Below are 20917 nucleotides of genomic sequence, written 5' to 3'. Positions count from 1 at the left end.
AGTACTTACAGAAATATACTCTTTTGAGCCTTTCGTTTTTTTGTTTGTCGCAGCTGGCAGCTAGTGAGAGCAAAGCCACATCTCAGGCTTTCATATAACCACACAAAAGAAACTATACTACAACTATGACTTTAAGTTTAATATTTCTTGCTCTCTCTCTTTTTCTGATAGACCAACCATGTAGATTCTACACACTGGAGTAAAGTATTCTTAGGTAGGTCTTGGGGTCTTTATTAGTCTATGTTTTCAGTCTGTTTTAAATTAGGCTTTTATTGTGAAAGTCCTTACCGGAGGTGTAGATATCCCGTCGAGGTTTGACAGCTGTTGATGTCCAGGCGAGAAAGAGAGAGAGAGCGCGCGCGAGAGAGAGAGAGAGAGAGAGAGTAACCTGCAGGAAGACTCACATGGTCCTGCAGCAGAAACACACACACAGACACCGCGGAGACTGTCCACGCTCTCTCTCTGTATCACACACGGCTCCGATCCATCCTCTTCTCTTAAACACCCTGTTGTCTTTATTTGATTTTTTTTTTCTCCCCCGCCGCCACTTCCCTTCTCCTCCTCCTCCCGTAGCCCAGTGTCAGTCACACTCGGGCCGGTAAAGCAGCGCCATGGCTCGGGAGAACGGAGACACCGGCAGAGGAGAGACGTGGAAAAAACAAGTCGACGACATCAAGAAGATTTTTGATTTGAAAGAACTCCTTGGCACGTGAGTACACGCGGCTTTGACTCCGCTCACCTGTGATGATGTTCCCGTGATATTCCCACTGACATGATTCGGTCTCTGTAGTGAGTTTACAGTGACCTCACTGCACTTGTTGGCAATGTTACGGGGTTTTTCCGACGGAAACACAGTGATGCAGAAAAGAACCCTTTGAAACCCTTTGTGTTTTTACACAGGTTTTTCCTCTAGATTGTCACTGTAGGCGGTGGGTGGAGGCTTAATCACATCACTGGCAAATGTCTCTATTATTATGACACCAACGCTATGGCATCATGTTATTATTACACTGGTGCCACTGCATGTTGATGCCATGGCATCAGTGTAATAATAGGCTATTCTTATATAGTGTACTGTGCAGTGTTCACTTTTTCCCTGGGTTTATTGTTCTGAGAAAAAAATGACAGCCCCTTAAAGTTCCACATGGCAGTCAATGGTGACTTTATAAAAACACTGTTATTCGTCAACTTATTTAAATGTTTCCCTGCCTATCCATTAAAATAAAATTTACTTAATTACTTATTTTAATCAGTACTCACTATCTTTTGCTTTGGCAAAAACATTTCCATTACTTTCAGCTTTAGCTTACGATTAAAATGTGCTCTCCGTTTCGTTTAACTTATCCTAACTGTTCAAATGTGTTATTTATTTCTTTAAACTTAGGCTAACTGTTCAAATGTATTCTTTCTTTCTTTAAACACATGCTAACTGTCACAATTTGCTCTCAATGTCTTTAGACTTAGGCTAACTGTTCAAATGTATTATTATTTTCTTTAAACTTAGGCTAACTGTGCTAACTATTACCATAAGCTTCAGCTAACAAGACAACTTTATAATTTCTTCACTTTAAGCATTAACTAACTATTTTTAATTCCTGTTACATTGTGTTTGCTGAAAATGTTATCTATTTGGGCATTTTAACTGTTAAATTGTTATCTTACTACTGTATGTCAGCTATGCATTCCTGTTTGGTAGAAGCAGTGCTTATCTATTATTATGTCGTAGGTTTCATTATCATTTCTAAGTGTGAAAACTTATTTTAACCAATTATCCGTCATCTGTCAGTTTTTCTTTACTTTTACGGAACAATTACCACCATTTACACTTGAATTTTAGTGAACAAATTATCCTGTAGTGTGAGAGGTTAACAGACACGATTTTACCGTCATTGAACATATGAGAGTCTTCCTGATTTCAAATGATTAGTATTAGTATTAAACATAATTACAGAAAGAGGACAGACTTGTGGATTTATGGCAACAGTATGATTGCTTGTTCAACATGTCCTGCAAGACGTACCACAACCGAACAGAGACAGAGACAGTGTGCCTTCATGTCTGTTTACATCCTAAAGTTGCGTTAAATCACGCAGGTTTCTGTGAGATCCCAAATCCCTAGAATATCCTCCTTGAAATAATTTGATTAAACACCAAGTGTGTGGTCCTGCGTCTTGACTGGATCGTCTAGTCTGTGCTTTCTCAGGATTAAAACATTGAAAATCTGTTACAAAGTTTGTTGTGTCTGTGGTCTCCCACGTTAAACCCTCTTGTGTTGGACAGGCTTTACCCAAGGCTGCATGACTGAATCGCACGCTGTTATTGTTCAGTGATAATATCTTTTGTATTTATTTACAGAAATACGTAGATTCATAGTGACCATTCTGTGTTTGTTTTGATCTCCAATGCTATGATTAGTATTCAACAACGCCCCCCAATACTCTGACAGTCTGCCCACTGTCATCTTCTGTCTGTTTCCCTGCTATGTGTGTGGAATCTGGTTGGCAGCAGCCTGGAGGGTTACGGGGGCAGATGTGGATTGGGATTAGCTATGCAGGGATTAGGAAAACTTCCACGGAATGACAGGAAGTTCAGTCACGTTTTGTGACTGATGGACATCTAGCTGGCGGGGTTTGAAAAACCAATGATCCGACTCAGCCATGTTGCAGCCACACATTAACCAGAGCTGCTGACGGATCTTTGAACTTGATGCATCAGAGGAAAGGGTGTGAGGGATGAAGGAGTGGTGTGTGATTAGCATGTAAAAATGGGATTCTTGTGTGAGAGGTTCATCCATGTTAATCAAGCAATGAATAGAAGTAAAACCAGCAGCATAGAGGCAGTCGAAGGTCTTTTTTATTATACTATTATCAGACAATGAAAATCGGTCAATAATAACAGGACATGTCACCTTTACCTACAGCACAATGCTGCTGTGAGAAAACTGGTGATTACTGGCCTTTGCACATCAATGGCGATGCGAATAAGCGACACAAAATTGCGAGTGTTTTTGAGGTTAATTTCGATGTACCCTCACATTTCGCATAAAGCGTGATGCGATGAAGTGAATAAATTATAAGGCCAGAAAAAATATTATCTATTCTGCTTCTGAGCTGGTGCTCAGTAATTTTACAGAATAAAAGAAAAGGGATAAGGATACAGCTGACACTGAAGACGAGAGGAGAGCTTGCATGGATGAGGAGCTTAAACTTAACCACTTCACCGCTTCAGGACAGATTTAAGGATATCTCACGCCGACAGTTTCGGTGCAGTTAACTTCCAAACACTTCCAATATATTAATGCCACATCATCAGAAACATTATGTTTACTGAGATGTAAACCTTCCGTCGCTGACTGGATACAGATTTTAGAAATATTATTACCTTGAGAACATTAAAATCTGGTGTGAAAAGGCCAAAGTGCAGTCTGTGCTGAGAGGATATGATGTCATGCATCTGACACTGGCACAACATGTTTTGTGTCCTCACACTAGGTCAACCTTGCCACCACTGCCCTGCGTGTGTGTGTGTGTGCATAAAGTGTGTGACTACTCTTCTTCATTGTGTGACATTTTCTGTCCCCACAGCATGTTTAATCTCACATCTTAACTCATGCTAAGAGGTGTCCGTGTGTGTGTATTTAGCATGTGTGTCTGACTGTGCAGACATGTCTGTGGGGCTCTGTTCGGTGTCTTATTACCCTCCCCTGGTGTGTGTCCGTATTGATCACTATTCAATAATTCAATACCAACAGGATTGTGTTCTTTGCGTGCGTGCGTGCAGACAACCACTAGTGCACACAGTGGGAATTACAGCTAACCCAGATGAGGTTGTCTGATATAGCAAGGTCTTTCAGGACATTCATGGACAAAATGATCATCTTGAAAATTGAAAAAGATGCAGTGCATAACATTTGCACAACATTTTTTTGTATGCCGCATCCTTCCTCTGGCTCTGTCAAGCAATACTATGAGACCTGACGGAGGGGGCGTTTGTGTGTATACAGCAGCAGGGTAGACTGACTCAGCACAGTATATATTCAATTTGGATGTGCTCCATGTTAGATTTTTAGAGGATGCAAGTCTATAGAAAGACAAGGCGTATGATTTGTGACTGAGTAGATCGTAAAGTGGTGGCGATGATGGAAATGCATTGTGGGAAAGTCACTGTGCCATCTAGGGCATGCTGCCCTTAATTGATGTTCTACTTCCCTGCTGCTGGCACTGTTCTTTCCACTGTTTCTGGGACTGCAAAGCTCCCCCTCCCACTCCCCCTCCCTCTGTCTTTATATGTCTCCCTTTATATCTCCCTCTTTACGTCATTCATCGCCCTGTGTGTGTGTCCCCGTGTTGAACTCCATCCAGTTTTTGACTGTGGATGCAGGTTTTAAAGTTTCTTGTCTTTTCTCCCCCAGTATAAATAGCAATTTATAAGTAGAACAAAAGATAGTTGCTTGCTGTTTGACAACGTTAACTTCACAGACTGTAGATCGTGTTTTACTCTGTGTGTGTGTGTTCTTGTATGGGTATCTTTGTGAGGACCAAAAACCTAGAAACCTTAGGAAGTTAAGACATTTTGGAAAAATTAGGACATTAGGACATATTTTGGCTGCTCCTCACATTAAACCCTCACCCCTAAAAGCTTGAGGGTAAAAACTTTATATTTAGGTGATAATTGGGTCAGGGTAAAACAGGGTAAGGGGCTAAAGAATGCATTATGCCCGTGAGTGTCCTCACTGTAAGTGCTGCACTAACATGTGTGTGAAAAATTGATAAAAGAAGCCGAAAACAAAGGAATAAGACAACAGTGACACCAAAAACATGGTTAAATCCAGGCTGGTGTGTGTTTACACTCTGTCAGCTTAAATAATTTAATATTTTTAAATCCATGGATGGTAGGAGGACTCGGCATGTCAGGACCAGTTGTCCTAATGAGGCAGAACCTAATTTCTTAGGCTCAAGTTTGAATTCATAGTAAGATGTGAATTGTGTTTTGGATAATTATGATTAGGCATTAACAGGTTATGGTTAAGTTGGGGATAAGGCTTTGTGTAAGCTGCCCAAATGGTGTGTGTGTGTGTAGCTGAATGTGTGTTTCAACTGAACACGTTCTTCCACATTGGAGTGAATTGTGAACACGTAGAGTTTGTCCAAATACTTATGCTCTGTTCATCTTTCCATCTGCTCGCTTGTGTTTTTTCTGCCACTTTGTCCTCAGTTTTTATGTCAGCATGATGAGCTGTGATCTGTTGCTGCTGTTGCATTTGTTGTTGCTTGATTCTGTTGAACTGAGGATGCCACTGTAACCAGTGTGTGGCATTTGATGCCGGCATTTGGAGGGGCAGGGGTGGAAATTGAAAGGGCACCTACTGTTCACTACTGTTTTTGTTTATATTTTGCTTTAGACGCCACATTCCTCGTGTTTTTACCACTCTAGAGGTTACTTTAGAGTGTGTTTTGTGACTGAAGATGGCACTTTGTCCATTAGACCACCCTGTGCACGCCACGGAGTGTGTGACTTCTGTTGCCAAAGCACTGCTACTGTTGTTACCACCCCAAATTTGCTCCAAGCCTTAAGTGAGCCTGCATGTATGGACTCTAGGTACATGTTTCAACCATCCATTTCAGTAGCCACAGTCATAATCAGACAGACACACACACACACTTGCAATTGTGGGCTGTCAGGCCTTTCCTCATTACTATATCCATTAATGTGTGTGTATGGAGGGGCCGGGGCACCATCAGATACATGTGTGTGCAGACCTCTGTGTATTAATGATCATATACTTCAGTCAATTATAGGATCAACGCTCTATTTTAAGCCTGTCGTGTGACCACATCCAGCTTATAATGGCCTCCTGCTGAAAGTGTGTTGTTCATGTTGTGGCACACATGGAGTCTGTCTGACAGCTGTGTGCACTGCACACAGTGTTGTGTGTCACTGTTCATGTATGTAAATATAGCCACGTGTAGGAAAAGGTATCAGGAGAAACGGTTCTCATATTAGTCCTAAATTGGAGTTTTAACATTTGACATTTATAAGCTTTTTTCTTGTATCCTTTAGAGACATTTATTACAGCATTTGCACCATGCTGTCTTCTTTTTTCTGTTTTGCTCTTAAAAAATATTTCTGGCACTTGACATTATGCATCAAAAAAACACTTCAGTCTTTCCATTTTTACCTGGGGCATCGTGCCCTCATAAACCAGTGTGACTCTTTTTTTTGTTGTTATGAATCAAGATGAGATGCTGTTCCCAGGTAACCTGAGATATTACAGGTGAATGTGCACACACCTGCAAAAGTTAATTTCCTTTCTTCTCCGTTATAACATCAACAGACACAGAGAGGGTACATGAACCTTGCAGGAAGACACAATAAAAAAGCAGGTATTGCGCAGCAGCTGTGGAAACAAGAGACTTTGTGTGTTGGTAATGCTACAGTTTGTTTCTCCGGGAGGATTTGGTTTCAGTCCTGTTGCACAATCCTGAAGGGTCCTTGACAACAACATCTGCTGTTCCTGCTGGGAATCTCTGTTTGTTGACTGTTTGCTATGATGAATTTAGCGGTCGGTGGGTGACTGTATTGGAAGTGATCAAGGACGACATGGTGCAGTGGGTCAGAGGAACTGCAGCAGCATGAGCCGTTGTTGTGAGATGTTTTCCTGCAGGATATTGAGCACTAACACGAAGTCAACAGAGGACAAGTTGATAGTTTGTGCCTATGTAAGTTTATTACAGCTTTTCTCTCAACACAGAGAATTGATTTGAAAAAAAACCTGAACATTTTACAAGTGTACAAACACCTGATTGGCAGGGTCAAACTCTATCTCCATGTTTTTTGAGTTTTGATGCTCACTGACGGCTAATACTAAATTTTATACATTACACCTTTGAAATAAACTTCAAAATTAGCAGTGTTTTTGGTTGTCAAATTGCTCATTAGATTTGAGACCAGTGTCATTAAATTAGAGGTTGAGTGATTCATTGGTTTGGCAGGTTAATCTGACCTATTTGTACTTTTTTTATAATTGGCATTGGCCAATTATTATTTATTTATAGTCCAATTATTAAAATGACTTATTTTGTTCACAGAAACATGTTTCATGCATTTAATATGTAGTATATATAAAATAGTACTGTATACCGACCATTGAAACTGCTATATTTTATCAACTGGAGTAAAAAAGAAAAATAGGCTCAATATAATGGGCCAAAAGAAAATTGGCCTCAGTTATTGGGCCATCGGCTGCCCTGATTTCTAAAAATCCATTTCAGCCATAGAAAGCTCAATATTTTTCCTTTGGTTTCTCTCCTTGCCTTGAAAGAAGCACTGTGCATTTTGGGAATAAAAAAGGAGTTGAATTCTTCTGCTCTCCGAGGTAGGCACGGGAGAAGAATGACTGCTTGGCCTGTGGTCAGATTTCATTGTTAGGGCATTATAATATTGCTGAGACAAAGCAGACCTGTGTCCTGGGTCAATTCCAATTGAGTCAGCAGTCTGTGGTGCTTGTCCTCAGAGAGATGCTCTGAGACTGCGCTGTAGGTCTGTCAGTTTCTATCTGAAATGCGGTTCTTCAGTTCGAACTGGGACGCTCGAATTTTAAAATGTACAGCCTAGAAGCCCATCACATCCTCGAATGACCACACATCTGCATTGTGTGATGAGATTGCATTGTTTTGTAGTTTTACCTTAAGCTTCCTGACACTTGCAAACTTTTAGGAAAACTAAAACACCGATCAACGCCCCTGATAGAGCGGCTTTGGCGCAATTTAACTTTCATTTTAAACTATAAATCACACATAGTCGACACTGGGAATGGGATGATGATGAAAATTATTTCAAATTTCACATGATTCTAACTAAAATATTTTCTTTAAAATTGTGATTAAAAGGGCTCTAAGACGCAGTGAAATCACTTGACCTTCAATTTTGGTAAGAAACAGTCAAATTGTTTTATCATATCACAGCTAACATAAATATAACAAACGAGCTAACGAGTTTCTGAAATGACTGGAAAGAGTCAGACTCTCTCTTTGGCATTTTCAAATCACTCATGTAGAATATGAATGATTTTCGTTTAGTGCTTTTTATCACAACGCATCATGAAGTTATATATCATTCTGTCTGTAAATGGAAAAGAGATCCACTGAACAGGTGAACATAAATTTTCATTTTTTCCTGAATATAACTTCTAGCTCCTATGGCTGTGACAGACTGCTGACAGTTTTTTTGCGCAAAGTGGCAGAAAGCAGCTTAGCATATTATTCCCTCAAGGCTCTGCTGCTTCCGACAGTGGCAATGCAGTATATGACAAAATGCCCAAGCTGAGGAGGAGGAGGGAGGAGGGAGGAGGAAAAGATAATGGAGAATTGAGAAATGAAGGATTGCGATGAGGGGGGAGGGGTTTGCAGAAGCACATATCAGCCTATGGCCTTAGGAGCCCTATAGCACCATCTGCCATTACCAGACACTTGTGAAGATTTTGCACTGACAGACCATCCCTCTCTTCCTGCTTTGTGCATTCTGCTGTAGATTTCCTTCAGAATGCAGCTGTAGTTAAGATGGAGATCATATCTTCATAATAATGATTTTCATCCTAGTAAAAATTAATGAATGGTGTGCTGTGGCACTGCGAAAGGCTCACCTTGGAGAGGATGTGGGGCTCTGATCAGAATCCAAAATGAGTCACATGTTAGATTGTCTCCGCTTGGGTCTATCCATCTTTCCTCTCTGTTCTCTAAGAGGCTTTGTCTGCTGCAGGGAACCACAGATCTGAGTCTCCCTTTCTTTCCACTCCTCTTCTGTTGTGACAGCAGAGAGTGAGATTTAGTGGTTCAGCTCAAGGATTTAGTGCCGAATAACAATTTGGTTTCCCTTTGACCTCACTGTAAAGCAGTCAATATTAGCCAGGCTTCCATCCAGGCTTTCATCCAAAAAAAAAAGGCTGAAGCTCAGGGGTGATCGGGCCTTCATGGTAGCAGCTCCCAAATTGTGAAATGGTTTGTCACTTCACAGTAAGCAGGCCTAATCACTTTCTGTTTTTAAGTCTGCCTTAAAAACACATTTTTACCCTTGACATTCGGCTCTGCGTGAGTTGTGCTGTGTATTTCCCATGTTTTTGCTTTTCACTTGGTATGTGTGTTATGCTCTATTTGTGTTCCCAAATGTTTTCTTTATTAATGTACGTTATTGAACACTGTTTCTCAGATGGTAACGCCGCCCATTCTGCTTGGCAAAAACCCTCTGGTTCCTCTAAATTCTTGGGCTGTCTTGCATGAACTGCACGTTTGACATCTCCCCAAAATTGAGGCCAGGAGACTGACATGGACACTCCAGAACCTTCTCTTTTTTCTGCAGGAGCCAATGACAGGTCGACTTGGCCTTGTGTTTTGGATCATTGTCCATGTTGGAACATCCAAGTATGTCCCATACGCACCTTCTGGGCTGATGAGTGCAAATATTCCTCCAGTATTTTCTGATAACATGCTGCATTCATTTTGCCATCAATTTTAACCAAGTGTAGCGAAACACCTCCTTTTTTCACAGTACGAATAATGTGCTTTTCCATCTCCGTTTGGCGTATTGTAAGCGGGCTGCTTTGTGGCATTGGCATAGTAATGGCTTTCCTCTGGCGACTTTCTTCCAACTGCCTCCTTATTGCACAATACTTTCTTTCAAAGAGTCCTGTATGTCAGCGTAAGTTATTTGTGGGGGGCTTCTTTGTATCCCGAACAATTTTCCTTGCAATTGTGGCTGAAATTTTTTTTGGACTACCTGACCATGGCTTGGTTTCAACAGAATCCCTAATTTTCCACTTAAGTAGGGTTTGAACACTGCTGATTGGTATTCTCAATTCCTTGGATATATGTTTATATAATTCCTTTCATAATCCATGCAGCAACATGCAGGAGTCTGTCAGCAGCCCAGAAACTCACTGACTTTTTGCCAGGGTATATTAAGTTATGAGCACAACTGTATGTGAAAGTATGCGTGAAATTGCTCTAGATGCTCTAGATAGTTGGCTCAGTGACATGGGGTTTATCTAACTAGGATCCGGAACTCCACAAATCTGAGGAGAATGCTAGTTCTCCGCAGCAATGGACAAAAATTTAGCCAAGGGTCAACATCGGTAATAGCAGCATTAACAGAGCTTAGTTATTTTCCCAGGACCCTGATATCACTGAAGCCTCCCTGGTAGATGACATTCCGACTGTTGTCCTGTAGCAACATGTCTGGTTGTGTGTGTGACTGTGTCTTATTAGATGCATCATCATCTTCGTATTGATCACCGTGCGTACAGAGCCAAAATATGATTAAGCTCCAGAAACCAATGTGTCTGTCTGCCTGTCATTAAAGATTATAGAAAACGAGATAATACAAAATGATCAGGTTCCTTTCTCAATAGCACACAGAACATTCTGTATTTTCAGCTGTAAGGAATCCATCGTGTGGCACAGATTGAGGTTTTCATATACAGTAAATAGTTGCCAAATTCTTTCAGGTCTGACATCAGCTGTCGTTGTGCTTGTATATACAGTATTGTGCAATAACAAACCAGTCTGATGATGCCAAGCACAGATAAAAACTTTGGACGTGGTACAGATTGTTAATTGTATGTAGTGGTTTTTACAGCCATTTGTTTGTCTGGTACTAATATTTAATAGTGTGGTTTTTGACATGTTGTCGTTCTTGGCAGCCATTATCTCCTCCTTCAAAACACTCCTCAATGGCATACAATGAATTACTGGGATAGGCCAATAATGATGCACCTGTTTCTTCGTTGCTGCAAGGACATATTTGTCGGGCAGCGTGTGAAACGGGACAGCCGAGTTGTGGCAGTGTGAAGCACTCAGCCTTAAAAAGGACCCTCGAGAGGAGGCAGCCCCTGAACCGAGACGAAGCTTATGTCCTGCTGAATGAAAGAATAGGCAGTCATGTAATTCATGTAGAAAAACAGTTCCTTCTCACTCAAAATGTGTGTTCTTCTATAGATGAGACAACAGTGTTATGTTACAGTGATTGAATGAGCATACACTCGGCTCTTTATCCCCCATAGAAAGCTTCAAACTCCTATAACTCATCCGCCTCTCCTCTAAACCTTGAGTTCCCCATAATAATGTTTTCCGTGTCTTAATTCTTTAGTAATGAGGTGGCTTTGATTCGGGGTAGTGTTACAACATGTACCCAAATAATATTTGGCACTCATACATCAGGTTGCCGTGGTAACAGTGAGCTGTTGCCCATCAGATTGTGAATGATGGCTGCCATTAATGGAAGCAGTGATACAGAGTTTGTGCTGCTGGCCAGCAAACATTGTGTCTTATGGACAGGTAAATTAGGGCAAACTGTCCACACACGCACACACGCTAGCACTTACACTTCACAAGAGTGACACACACACTCATGTGCACCTTGGAGGCTTTTCTGTATTATCGCAGACCTACTTTTACTGAGTCCCACTACTGTACGTATATCAGTGTGTCCATGTGCCTTTTGGCTGTTTATCTGGCTCAGCTTGGCCCATTTACACTCAGGTCGTCCTTCAGCAGAACGCAACACAAAACACATATCAGACACTGCTGACTAAAGTTCACAACATTAAGATAACACTCAAACATTTGAGGTTAGGGTTGTCACTTTTGTAGGTTTGTTTCATATTGTACAAATGTGTAATTGATACTGTTAAGATAACTGCCACACAGTTATCATAGGCTGCACTGAGTTTCCCAAACATGGGTACATGTTGCAAACTCACTGCTTGTTTGCCCTGGTTACAGTGCAAATGACCTGGCTGGGAACAGGGCAGTAGCAGATGGTCCTTCCAGGGCTGCCTATGTGCAGACTTGTAAATGAAATAGCCCTGCTATTGTGACAGAACCAGACCCAAACCTAATTATCATTTCAAAATAAGCTATTTTTTTTCCTGCTTCTGTGAGTCACCTCTTCTGGTCAGGCACCACACCTGCAGCACATGTTGAGAGAAAAGAGAACACTGTACATTTAGGGGGAGGCAAAGTATACAGAAATTAAATAATGAGCATGAGGAGCCTGGGAAGAAAGTTATCAACCACCTCTGAGGGAGTGGGAAAGGGGAGGGAGGTGTCGGGGATTAGTATCAAATTAATTCCTACATAATCTGACTTTAAAGGCTTTACACATTCGACACACCTGGACCTAAAATGAATGAATACATTTTTTCTTGAGGAAATGTGATTCTCTCCATCACATAAATACAGTATAATCCACAGTTAGTCTTAATAAGGGAGTGTTGTTAGCTGCAGGTGGGTCCTTGTCACTCTCCGTAACCTCAAGCCCAACCTTCTGCTACTGCTGACATCATTCCTTTGCTATGCTTGTTTTTGGGATGTTGCGGCGTAATCCCTTGAACAAAGCCAAGATAAATTGGACTGAATAGCTGTTACGTTGTAACACCAGTTTTTCCGCATGTGACTCTGTGTGGTTGTGATGGCAGTACAATCGGTGTATATGTTTATGGTTAGAATCTGAAAGAGATACAATAGAGCGGCTGAGAAAATTGTGTCATCAAAAGGAAAAACGAGTCCCAGCATGCATTTGTGTTGGTAATGGAAACTCTAGACTGTAAACGTGGCTACAAAACAATTAGGTTTAACTATTTGGATTATGTTTGTTTACACTGATATGACCAATATAATAGAGGCAGTTTTATCCCAAATCTCTAAAGCAAACAGATAAATCCACTGGTGATAAGATGTGATATTTAATTTCTCATCGTGTCATATATATGGTGCCTTGTTCTGGTGAAGCTGTCTTAACTTAAACATCTGAAGCTCAAAATAAAGCACATTACAAAGTGACCGCCAAGCTTTTAATCCAGAGCTGCAGTAAAGAGGCACTTTTTTGTAATCGTCCACATAGGTTCATAATGTCTTCTTCGTTATATATAATTTAGCTTGAATTTCTTTTGTCAGGTAAAGTAAGGTTGTTTACCATGACATGTTTCAGCTATCTGTAGCCTTCGGGGACTATGCCCCCTGCTGTCTGACACCTTGTCGACAGTTGATGGTAGAAACCTGTCAAGGTAAACAACCTTACTTTACCTGCCTGACTAAATGAAAGTTAAGCTCAAGCATGTAATGTATTTTTTTTTTCTTTTACTATTGCCTCTTATTTGTATCTCTTGTTTTTATGACTATCTCTTATCTTATTTTATCTGTGTGTTGTTTTTATGACTTCCTCTATTTACTCTACTTCCTCTATTTTATGATTTTATGTTGGTGAGCCAAAGACCAATTTCCACCTTGGTGGACAACAAAGTTCTATTCTATTCTTCTCTTCTATAACACAGAATAATTTTTGCATAATTAATATTACACTGTAATCCTTCAAATAGATGGCTTTCCTAGAGCTAAGTGTTCATTTCTCAGAAATCAGCAGTGCAGCAATTTTCCATGAACTGTTTTTTTATGTAAATATCAATCAGAGACACTTGCATGTTTACAGCTTTGTGTGTTGTGTTGTCAAACCTCTGTGGCGGCAATAGCCATGGCCACAGGTATCATGTTGTTGTGTTGTCTGACTGTCTGTCCATCTATCCATCTATAAGCCCTATTCTTGTAAATGCAATATCTCAATAACGTCTTCCAGGAAATCCTTTCAAATATGGCATAAAAAGTCATTTGGATGGTTTTGGTGGTCAAAAGCAGGGGTTTCCAAGTTTTTTTTTAGGAGTGGCCAGTAGTTGTCATGTACCTGATGGACTGGTGTCAGAGAGGGGACGCTACAGAGCTCTGTTAAGATATACAGTATAAAACATAGCAATAGAGTAAATCAGCCTTAGCCACTGTACAAAACACACACATAATCAATTATTTACTTGCAATTAATGTGAGCCCTGTAGCCTATTTTCCGGAGACATGATGATCATAGTGTGGCACAGTGTGTGTGTGACAGGCACAGCAGGTTATTCATGTTTAATCTGCTGCAGAGACTTGTTTTGATATATTTTTAATACATAATAATAAAAAAAAAAGATTCAATAAAAAGGAGACATTTTCAAGGGGGAAAAAATATTACAAAACACAATGAAGTAGACATGCTTCCAAAGTACCAGTGTCCAATCTGGGGGCTGGAAAACCCCGGGTCTAAGGTCAAGATGTTCTTTAACCTTTTTCCTTGTGAACGTTATATCTGAAGCCATTTGCAAATAATTTGATATTAACATTTCCCTTGACTCCAGAATGACCTGATTCAATTTAGGTGGTCAAAGATCATTATACATGCAATACATTGTATTTATTGGCAATTAAGGTCACTGTGCAAGACAGAGATGACCAACAATATCTTTTAAAATTTTGATTCAATGGAACAGTTTGGATTTTGGTTGCCAAACATCAAGGTTGTGGTGGCCTCAGAAAACACGTTTTTGTCCACATGCACAATTTTCATTTACAGTTTAAGACTTGATGATGATTTTCAGTAGAATCTGAACAGCTTCAAAGATTAAGCTGTGACAACTTAACACCACTCTTTAACTCATACAGCAACATTATAGTGGCTGTGATGTATACCTGTAACAATATGGCTGATTAGTAGTGAGCCTTGCAGTCGACCTATTAGTCTGTCATCCTGAATTATGAATGAGTTGATGCCAGTCAATTTATGCAAGAGTGATTTTAGCTTCCAGAGCAGAGTTTGTAAATTCTAAACCTGTTTGTTTTGTATTTTGAAGTTGTAGAAATACATGGAGCTGAAACCATTCATCGATTATTAATCGATTACTCAATGAATCAACAACTATTGTAATAATCGATTAATTGGTTCAAAGCTTTTTTCATGATTAAACCAAGATTTGCGATTGCCTAAGCTTCTTAAATGTGAGTATTTTCTTTATTTCTTTGCTCTGGATAACAAAGAAATCCTTAAAAGTTAATCATTTTGGTTTGTGGACAAAACCAGACAATTGAGAACCTCATCATTTCCAGGTTTGACAAACACAGATCTACAACGTTTTCTGATATTTTATGGACCAAGCGATGAATCGAGAAAATAATCGTCAGATTAATGGATTATGAAAACAATTATTAGTTGCAGCTCTAGAAATACGTTATGTATTGGCTAACATAGTTATCGGAGGGTGTTGATTGCGTCCTGCCCTTGCATGCGGGGTCACACCCTGAACAGGTCGCCAGTCCATCACAGGGTCATGACATAGAGACAAACAACCATTCATTCACACACTCACACCTCCAGTCAATTTAGACTATCCAATTAACCTCTGCATGTTTCATGTGGGAGGAAACCGAAGAACCGTAGAAAAACCCACTCACACACAGGGAGAACATGCAAACTCCACACAGAAAGGCCCAGTTTGGGACCCGAACTAGGAACCATTTTGCTGTGAGGCTCCTGCCGGCGTTCCTAGCTAAATTTCTGAATAATGTCTGAGTCAGCTTGTATGAGAATACAGAAGGAAAAGCTCTGGATAATTCACCGTGAGCGTGTGAGTATTCCAGTATTCCTTCACCTGAAAGATTCAGACATCCTGCTGTGTGAACACATCAAAGTCACCGGCTGTGTTCATCATGTTAATGGAGAATGTCACAACCAAATTCTCCAGATATTTCATTTCATTTTGAGTTCATGTCTGAAAATGACTCATGTGACCTCCTCTCTCTGACTGTGAGTATTTCCTCTCACCTTGTGACTAAGCCATTTATTCACCTTCAAACCAGGTGTTCGCTCGAGGGTGTTTTTCAACATATTAGGTCATGGTGTGTTTTTTTTCTAGTCACTGAAAAAGGAAGAGTGAGGAGATGCTGTCTTACTTTACCCTCTCTCAGCTCCCCCACCTCCTCAACCCTTCATCCTCCCATTCCTCTCTCTCTCTCTCTTTTTCACTATCTATCTCTGTCTCTCTTCTTTTCTCTGCCTGGCTGGATAATATTGACAGCAAATCTGTGGAGCTCTGATGTCAGTATGTGTATGTGTGTATGTGTGTGTTTTTTTTGCAGCCATACTGTACAGAATGGGAGAGTGTGCGTGCAAGTGGAGAGAAGACTCTCCAAGGTCACAGGAGACAAAGTGCTGAGTCACCTGCAGCTCTCTCATCAAAACAGCTTTCTGTCTCTGTTGCTTTGTGTTAAAGGGATGCTTAGGTTGAATCTAAGGCCATTCTTTACCATTGCATCTCCTCAGAGACATAACAATATTGCCAAATATCGAGCTGTAATTCAACATTTTATTTTATAGTTATCTCAGGTAAGGGTCCTAACTTACTTGACATGGTCTCACAAAGATTGTAGTTTGAAGTGCCCTCTGTCTGAACACTTAGGTTAAATAACAAGATTTGTTTAAATAAACACATCTACCTGCTACTTGCTAACATTTGTGCACAAGTTCATGTTTCTGCTTAGTCTGAACATGGAAACATTTCAGGTAAAACTGAAAGCATCAGTCTAGATTAATGACAAGCTATCAGACCCCCTCATGCATTACAGTCCACTCATTAACCTGTCATGCATTTGTTGAAGTGTTGCCTCTGTGTAGAAGCCAAATGCAAACAGAATTAATCTTCTTAAGCCCATTTTCCACTCATTGCAAAACCCACTAACACACACTAATGTCTGTTATTTGTTTACAGTGGGAAAAGACACAAAGGGATTTCACTCCCAAATTTAATAAAAAAAGTGTTTTCTGTAGAAAATTTGAATGAAAGATATAATAGGGTAAATAGGTTAACCTTCCTCTCATTAAGGTTTGGAGAGCAACTTTTGATATATATAATATGAATAAAAGTGAGTTTGCAAAGGTAGTTGTTGTGGCACAGTCAGGTATGACGGTATAAAGAATCCACATTGTTGTTTACGCACTGTAGCACATCCTGACATTAATGAGAGAAGTCTGAGTGAATTAGTTCTCTGCAGTGACTCTGTTGTGCTGGATCTCAGTCACTCGCACCTTAATTGCTCCTGTGAGCACAGTGATGCTGCCTGCAGGTTGTCTGTCATCATTTATCTTGTTTGCCTTTTATTCTCCTCTTCGGTGGGTTTGCGGTTTCAGTCTCGACACAACCACTGCACTCCCTCAGTTTGATCTATATCAATTCATGTGCACTTGCAGATGTTGTTGTCCAAACAAGGGCTGTCGCTTTTTATTCGAAATTCTTATATCAGTTCAAACTGGATCCTTCAAAATGAACACATAAAAAAAATAAAAAAGATCCTTAGCAGCCTTAAACCCCATTATACCTCTGAAGTAAGAGAGGACGCATTATGTGCATTGGCCTTAGATAAGACAGTGATGTTATGTTGTTGGCAGAACCGGCATTAATGTATGAACTGAAGGTTTTGCTGTGAAAGTGGAGGACATGTGCAAACTAAACCGTCCTACTGAGCAGACATTCACGACACCAAAGAGTCTTAGAAGCAGCTTGTTGAATTATTATTATTATTATTATTATATCATTCTGCACCGTAGATGAGACGGTAAGGAACGCTAGTTCCACTCAAGTGAAGCGGCAGTAGAGGCATCACAGATGGGCAGCGCAACGAGTGATCAACATTGTTTTGGACACATCGATTGTGTGTGCAGGCAGGGCGTGGGGAATGTCTGAATAGCATGTCACAGAATATTCATTCAAACTTGATTTTTGGAAAATAGAGTCCACACACATACACACGCGCATGCAGCTTCTGGCTCTCGCACACAGCATTGTATTACCCACAGTTCATTTATTTCCTCACACACAGACCGAAGCTGTTGCTATGGTGATTAATGTAAACACAGGGGAAGCCTCCTGACTTCTCACTTATGGTCAGGGTTGTTGCCATGGTAAATCCATACCTCAGTGTGTGCACGTGTGTCTCTCTTATGCGGACACAATGCAGACCGGAATCATCGCCTGTCTCGCATATGCACAAACGCACACACACATACACACACAGAGCAAAAACAATACATTAAAACCCCCCGGTGTCCACTGACAACACTCTGTTAGGTCTAAAAATCAAGGTGGAATGAATATGTGACAACATTATTTGTTATTATTGTTAGTTGAGGTTGAACACTCCTCCCATCTGTGATGCCGCCTCCACTGCCTCAATCAGATGGGGCTAACAGCTAAGCTAACTGCTGAGTCTGCAGATTTGTATATTATCTACAGTGTAAAACCTGAAATGCTTTAACACGTTGGATTTGTCTGCGTGGAGGACTATTTACTTTGTATGTGTCTTCCATTTTCATGGCTAAATAACAGAAAACCACTGTCATGAGTAAGTAATTACTCAGTAATTCACATGGTATGATGCACTTCTAGGCTGTCTATTTCAACTTGAACAAGATTTTGAGGTTCAACTTTGAACATGCGGATAAAAAGTGACAGCCCTGTCAGATATTTCTTATATAAGGAGGTTATGTTTGACTTTTAGCAGCAAGAAAGAACTCATACACCTTTGGATCCAATCCACATATGTAAGGAGCTTTATGTTTTGTTTATCGTTTTGAAATGTTTGCAGTCTAACATGGTCAAATTTGACTTTTTAAAAAGCTATTCATGCTGAAAATTAACGTGACAGACATTGACATTATGAACATTATGCATGAAGCTAAAAGCATGTCACTGTAAACATAGCTTCCTGCTGGTGTGGCTGTAGACTCATATGACAAAAAGCTATTTTCCTCCATTTTTAAAAGCTATCTTTCTAAATGAACATCATTTTACATTCAGATGAGAGCACAAAAATTACTCCTAACTCCCAAATAAGCATGCTGGGCCTGACAGTCTTCCAAAATTATTCCACCATCTGTTGGTTCAACCAGGCCTGATCTCAAAACTGTCATTTCTGGTGGATGTTAAACCCTGAGAGCTGTGGTCCAAGTAATATTTGGTGAGGCATATGACTGTGAGTGCCAGGAATATGGCACAGCAATTCTTTATTTTAGTATTAACTTTTAATTACAACCAACCGTGCTAACCAAATGTACAGTATAGGAAGGGGTATATTAAGCCGTGTTTCCATCGAGTTGAATCGTTTGGTTTGGTGCAGTACATATTTTGTTTTTGTGTTTACCCTTCCCCTGGGGTAGCAGAGTAAGATGGTATGCTAAAAGCACAGATTTTTGGTTTGACAAGAGGCTGAAAATGTTGAGGAAAAAGTAAAACAGGAATTAAGGAGTTGTTTTTTGCTACGAAACTGAGAAACTGCACCTTTTTAAATGGAAAATAGACACCTGTGAATAGGATACCTCACAGTCCAAGTCCAAAAAACAGTCTGTTTTTGTCTGGAAGTTGGACACATTGACTGTGAGATTTTAGAATGCCTACATTCAGTCATTTATCAATTTTGACTGTAGATTGTCAGCGTATAGTGACCTGAGGCAATCTCACCCTGCATAGACTGCCTCATGTTAATGTTTAATTTTGTCCTGCAAAGCTCTGCATGCATGTTCCATCTGTTGTGCTATTGATGGTGGAGTGAAGCCCATTTTTCACACCCATATGGAACCTGGGTTGGATTTCCCAAGATTTTACATCAATTCTAGTTAACATATCTACGTTTAGTCTTAATTGCTAAGAGAACTGTACAGGCATTTTCTTTCGGTGCTATTCCTCTCTCTCCTTCACTTCCTCATCATCTTCTCCTGTCGGAGTCACAGAGAGAATACGGACTATAATTGGCACTTAATTGCTGCCGTGGCAACAGTGCTATTTAAACCCACACACTTTGTAACAAAGGCATATAGTGTGTTCATGCTCATAAATGGAAGAAAGACACACAAGGAAAGAGGCACTTAACTCTCATTTCCTCATTTAAGTGTTTTATGTTTTATACATATGGAGATTTGTCATGCTCTGAAGTGTGTGTGTGTGTGCGCGTGTGTGTGTGTGCGTGTGTGTATGAGACACATAGGCAACAGTGTTTATATTTTGTCTGTCCTGCGTTTATCCTCCATTGCGTGCACACAGCAGCTGTGATAAAACTTTTGCCCATCATGCCTTGCCTCCTGTCACCATAGTGATTCACATCAGCAGTTTTTCACCTGGGGGGGTTTGAGACCTTACAACAGATCATGTTGAATCCCTGTCCCTTATTCCCTCTGATCTCTCTATGGTTGGAAATAAAGGCAAGAGAAAATATGGTTTAAGGAAGGATTTTTAACATCATATTTACTTAATACTCAGTTGAACTTACTGATGGAGGCAGCAGTGGATCAATAACTTCTGCATAAACGGAAATGACTATCTTAAGTCAAACCTAATACCAGGTCTAACCTAGGCTTTCATTAACATTGTTAGTCAAATTACAAAACATGTGATAAATGGACAGTTTGACCATAAATGGCAAGTTTTGTACAAGTACTGCAATAAAGCTTACAAATTTCAAAGGCAATTTCAGATATTTCAAGGGCATTTTGCCCCGAGCTCCTGCTCATTTCTGACCCTGACTCATGCTTTTGTCCTCTTCCTCCTGGTTCACTGAGTCAGGCTGAGGTCGAACTACAACACCTTCCTGCATCCAATCTCTCTCTCTTTTTCTCTGTCTCTGCCTTAATCAAAGTCTTTCTTTCCTCCAAATTGGCTGTGTATCAACACTTTCCATTTCTCTGTGCTGTGTTTTTTTCCCCAGCTATCTTAGTGTGTGTGTGTGTGTGTGTGTGTGTGTGTGTGTTTCCATCAACTGGTCTATCTTTTCATTGGCCCCGACAATAATGACATACAGTTGCTTTGTATTCAGAGCACATGAAAATAATGGGCAGAGCGTGTTATGTGCCATGCTGACGTTAGTGTGGCGGTCTGTGCATTTGTCCTTGTCCATGCTCTGTCATTATCAGCCTATCTGCTCTGTGTGTGTATGTATGTGCGTATCTACAAAGTAATTGGTGTTGCAAATTGCAAAAGCTGCACATCTTCTCAGATACAGTACATTAGTGTTTTTCAAAC

General features: G+C 40.3%; 1 protein-coding gene across 1 annotated transcript in view; it reads left to right on the top strand.

Moving 5' to 3' along the window:
• The first annotated feature begins 367 nt into the window (after window positions 1–367).
• The window catches only part of camk1da (calcium/calmodulin-dependent protein kinase 1Da), a 51198-nt gene continuing 30648 nt past the window's right edge, over window positions 368–20917 (top strand). The window contains exon 1 of the mRNA XM_058624051.1: window positions 368–709. Coding sequence (XP_058480034.1) covers window positions 612–709 — 98 coding nt within the window. The 5' untranslated portion in view covers window positions 368–611. The remainder of the gene's footprint in view (window positions 710–20917) is intronic.

This window comes from Solea solea, chromosome 3, assembly GCF_958295425.1.
Source record: "Solea solea chromosome 3, fSolSol10.1, whole genome shotgun sequence".
Classification (NCBI taxonomy): domain Eukaryota; kingdom Metazoa; phylum Chordata; class Actinopteri; order Pleuronectiformes; family Soleidae; genus Solea; species Solea solea.
The sequence above is the reverse complement of the archived record's forward strand: the minus strand, read 5'-3'. Positions and strand labels throughout refer to the sequence as shown.